Here is a 3,504-nt window from a genome sequence, read left to right as displayed (position 1 = left end):
TGGAGTGCAATGGCACAATCTCAGCTCACTGCCACCTTTGCTTCCTGGGTTCAAGCAATTCTCCTGCCTTAGCCTCCTGAGTAGCTGTGACTGCAGGCACGCACCACCATGCCCAGCTAACTTTTGTATTTTTAGTAGAGACGGGGTTTCACCATCTTGGCCAGGATGGTCTCAATCTCTTGACCTCATGATCCACCCATCTTGGCCTTCCAAAGTGCTGGAATTATAGGCGTGACCCACTGCGCCCAGCCTAATATTTGTATTTTTAGTAGAGACAGGGCTTCACCATTGTTGGCCAGTCTGGTCTCAAACTTCTGGCCTCAAGTGATCCGCGCACCTTAGCTCCCAAAGTGTTGGGATTACAGGTGTGAGCCATCTTGCCTGGCCTTGAGGAGGAGCTCTATCTAATTTGCGCAAATATATCCTATGGGCTGGTTTGAACCTATGCTGTTCTCTACCAGCTACAGATTCTTCAGCCCTCAAGCCCGGCACTTCTGTCCCTTAGAGCACCCCACCCTGACTCAATCCCTACGCCACTGCAGGGGGAGCAGAGCAGCTCACCTGCTGACTCCAGTGAGAGCGAGGGGCAGCAAAGGAAAGAGCCTGCCTGGGGGGTGTGGCAGGCAGGTTCACATTTTTTTTTTTTTTCCTTTTTTCACTATCCACCTGGAGATATGGGTTCACCTTCTGGCCTGTGACTGAGCCTTTCTAGGGGACCTTCAATGCTTTCTTCTGTGAAATGATCTGATTGTACCAAGCTCAGCCTCACGGGCCTGAGGGAAGCAAGAGATGAGATCATCGGTGCTAAGGGGTGGGCCCTGGTGAGATGTTTGACGTGGACTCCTTGCTGTGCCCCATCCACTTCTCCTGGCTCATGAAACTTTACCCTACCCCTCGAGGAAAGGCTTGGGTGGCCATTGGAGGATGCCCGGGGAGGTCTCAGGCACAGGGGCAACGAAGCAGATTTAGAAAGATGCTGAGGGCTGGAAGTGGAGGTGGGGAGCCCAGGGCACGTGGGGCCAGTCTCAGCAGTGTGCCCAGTGTGTCCACAGTCTGTGGTCTGTGAGCCCTTTGAGGGCCAGTGCTGTGGCTTCATTCCTTAAGCACTGATGGCTGCCTACCCTGTGCCAGACTGTGGGGGTCACGTGGACACAGAAATGGACAAGGCAGCCCCAGACCCATCCCTCATGGATCTTCCAGCCAGTGGGACCGATGTCACAGGCCGGCACCAGGCCTGGAGGAGAGAAGGTGCTTGGGAGATAGTGAATGAAGCCAAGTGGTCACGTTACTTGTAAGCAGAAGGGAAGATGATTAGCGAATAATCACTCCTGCTGGGGTGTACATGTTCCTGGCTCATAGTAGGTGCCTAATTCAGAGTCCATCAGGGTCTTCACAGCAGAACTGTGCAGGTCCTAACGAACCTCCTCCCTGGGCCATAGGGGCCTCCGTTTCATCCAGGTCTTCCTCCAGAGCATCTGCGACGGGGAGCGGGACGAGAACCACCCCAACCTCATCCGTGTCAACGCCACCAAGGCCTATGAGATGGCTCTCAAGAAGTACCATGGCTGGATCGTGCAGAAGATCTTCCAGGTGAGCCGCGCCTGCCAGCCCCAAAGGACCACACAGGTTCTGCTCCCTGCTCTGCCGCTGCTTGGCCAAGGCCTCCTGGCCTGCGAGGCTGCGTTTGCGCCCTTGGGCTCAGGAAGGGCTCCCCCGTTAATTTGGGTGAGGCTGGTATACTGAGAGCTTCCCCTCCTGTGCCCTTGGCCCGCCCCATTCACGGCCATGGCAGGTGTCACTGTAGATACCCCATGGTGTTTCTCTTTGGGGCCGAGGCCCGATGGGGGGGGCAACAAGAGAAACCATGGGGAAGGCCCAGGTGGACCCCAGGTTGATGGGGACCCAGCATGACAGCCCCCAGATTTAGCCTAGATCCCCACCTCGGGCATGTGGGGAAAAATGGGCCCCATCTCTCTGGGAGCATCTGCTGAAAGGCCCTTTGAGTTCTTGGTAGCTTGTGTTGGGGTGACACTGGCCAGGGCTCCTAGAAGTGAGGCTGCAGCACCTGCCTGATTAGCTGAGGGCCCCAGGGTTGGTCACTGGCCTGAGAGCTCTGCTCAGGAGACATCCGAAGGCCCTCTGGCTGCCCTGCGCCATGCCCATCACCTGCTGCTTGTGGCCCTCATGTCACCTGCGTGTCCCTGCCCAGCCTGTTCTAGCCACTCTTTCTGCTGCAGCTCCCTCTGCCTGCCCACCCTGGTGGCCATGAGAACGAGGGGCTGACGGGCCCTGTTCAGTGTTCCTGTGGGGTACAGGCTGCAGGCAGCCTGGGGCAGAAGCCAGTATGGTTCCAGAGAGGAAGAGCTGGTCATAGGCTGAGATGCATGGCAGTCCCTGGGCCGTCCACCCTGGCAGAGCTGGAAACAGGCTCATTCCCATGGCCCCTCGAGAGCTCCACAGTGCATTGCCCCTACAAATTCTCAAACCACCCCAATAATAACAGTGTGTTCTTTGTACCCGGCCAAGGGCAGCTGCCCATGATTTGTAATCTTCACAAATGCACCACAAGGTGGGCACGGTTCTCACCTCCATTTCCCAGATAAGGACATTGACGCTCAGACCAGGTCACACAACACAAAAATGGGGGGCTGCGATCCTACTTCCCTGAGCCTCGATATCCTGTCTTTCAAATGGGTATAAAATAAGCCCTACTCAAACAGTCATTGTGATGATTAAATGAATTCATCAGTATAAAGTGCTTGACACCTGGTTCACATGGTTTACACTCAGACATCAAAGCTATTATTATTATTATTATTACTATTATTATTATTATTTTGAGACAGGGTCTCACTCTGTCGCCTAGGCTAGAGTGCAACAGTGCAGTCTTAGCTCACTGTAAGCTCCACTTCCAGGCTCAAGCGATTCTCCAGCCTTAGTCTCCTGAGTAGCTGGGACTACAGGTGTGAGCCACCAATGCCTAGCTAATTTTTGTATTTTTTGTAGAGATGAGCTTTCACCATATTGCCCTACCAGGTCTTGAACTCCTGAGCTTAAAGCAATTCTCTTATCTCAGCCTCCCAAAGTGCGAGGATGACAGACATGAGCCGCCAGCCCAGCTACTACTACTTTTATTATGAAGGAATAGTTAGTATTTGGTTGGGCGCGGTGGCTCACGCCTGTAATCCCAGCACTTTGGAAGGCTAAGGCAGGTGGATCACCTGAGGTCAGTAGTTGAAGACCAGCCTGGCCAACATGGTGAAACCCTGTCTCTATTAAAAATACAAAAAATTAGTCAGGCATGGTTGTGGGCTTCTGTAGTCCCAGCTACTTGGGAGGCTGAGGAAGGAGAATTGCTTGAACCTGGGAGATGGAGGTTGCAGTGAGCTGAGATTGGGCCACTGCACTCCAGCCTGGGTGACAGAACAAGACTTTGTCTCACACACACACAAAAAAGAATATTTATACTTTTCTCAGCCTATCAAACTCATAGCCTAAGCTTTT

At 53.5% G+C, this 3,504-nt stretch overlaps 1 protein-coding gene across 2 annotated transcripts in view; it reads left to right on the top strand.

Moving 5' to 3' along the window:
- LOC108313357 (glycolipid transfer protein) overlaps positions 1-3,504 on the top strand; it is a 31,508-nt gene that overhangs the window by 24,451 nt on the left and 3,553 nt on the right. For both annotated transcript variants that reach the window (XM_017541747.2, XM_017541738.2), the window contains exon 4: positions 1,438-1,590. In XM_017541747.2, the coding sequence (XP_017397236.1) occupies positions 1,438-1,590 (153 nt within the window). The remainder of the gene's footprint in view (positions 1-1,437; positions 1,591-3,504) is intronic.

Source organism: Cebus imitator, unplaced genomic scaffold (assembly GCF_001604975.1).
Source record: "Cebus imitator isolate Cc_AM_T3 unplaced genomic scaffold, Cebus_imitator-1.0 Scaffold8, whole genome shotgun sequence".
NCBI classification, from domain to species: domain Eukaryota; kingdom Metazoa; phylum Chordata; class Mammalia; order Primates; family Cebidae; genus Cebus; species Cebus imitator.
The sequence above is the reverse complement of the archived record's forward strand: the minus strand, read 5'-3'. Positions and strand labels throughout refer to the sequence as shown.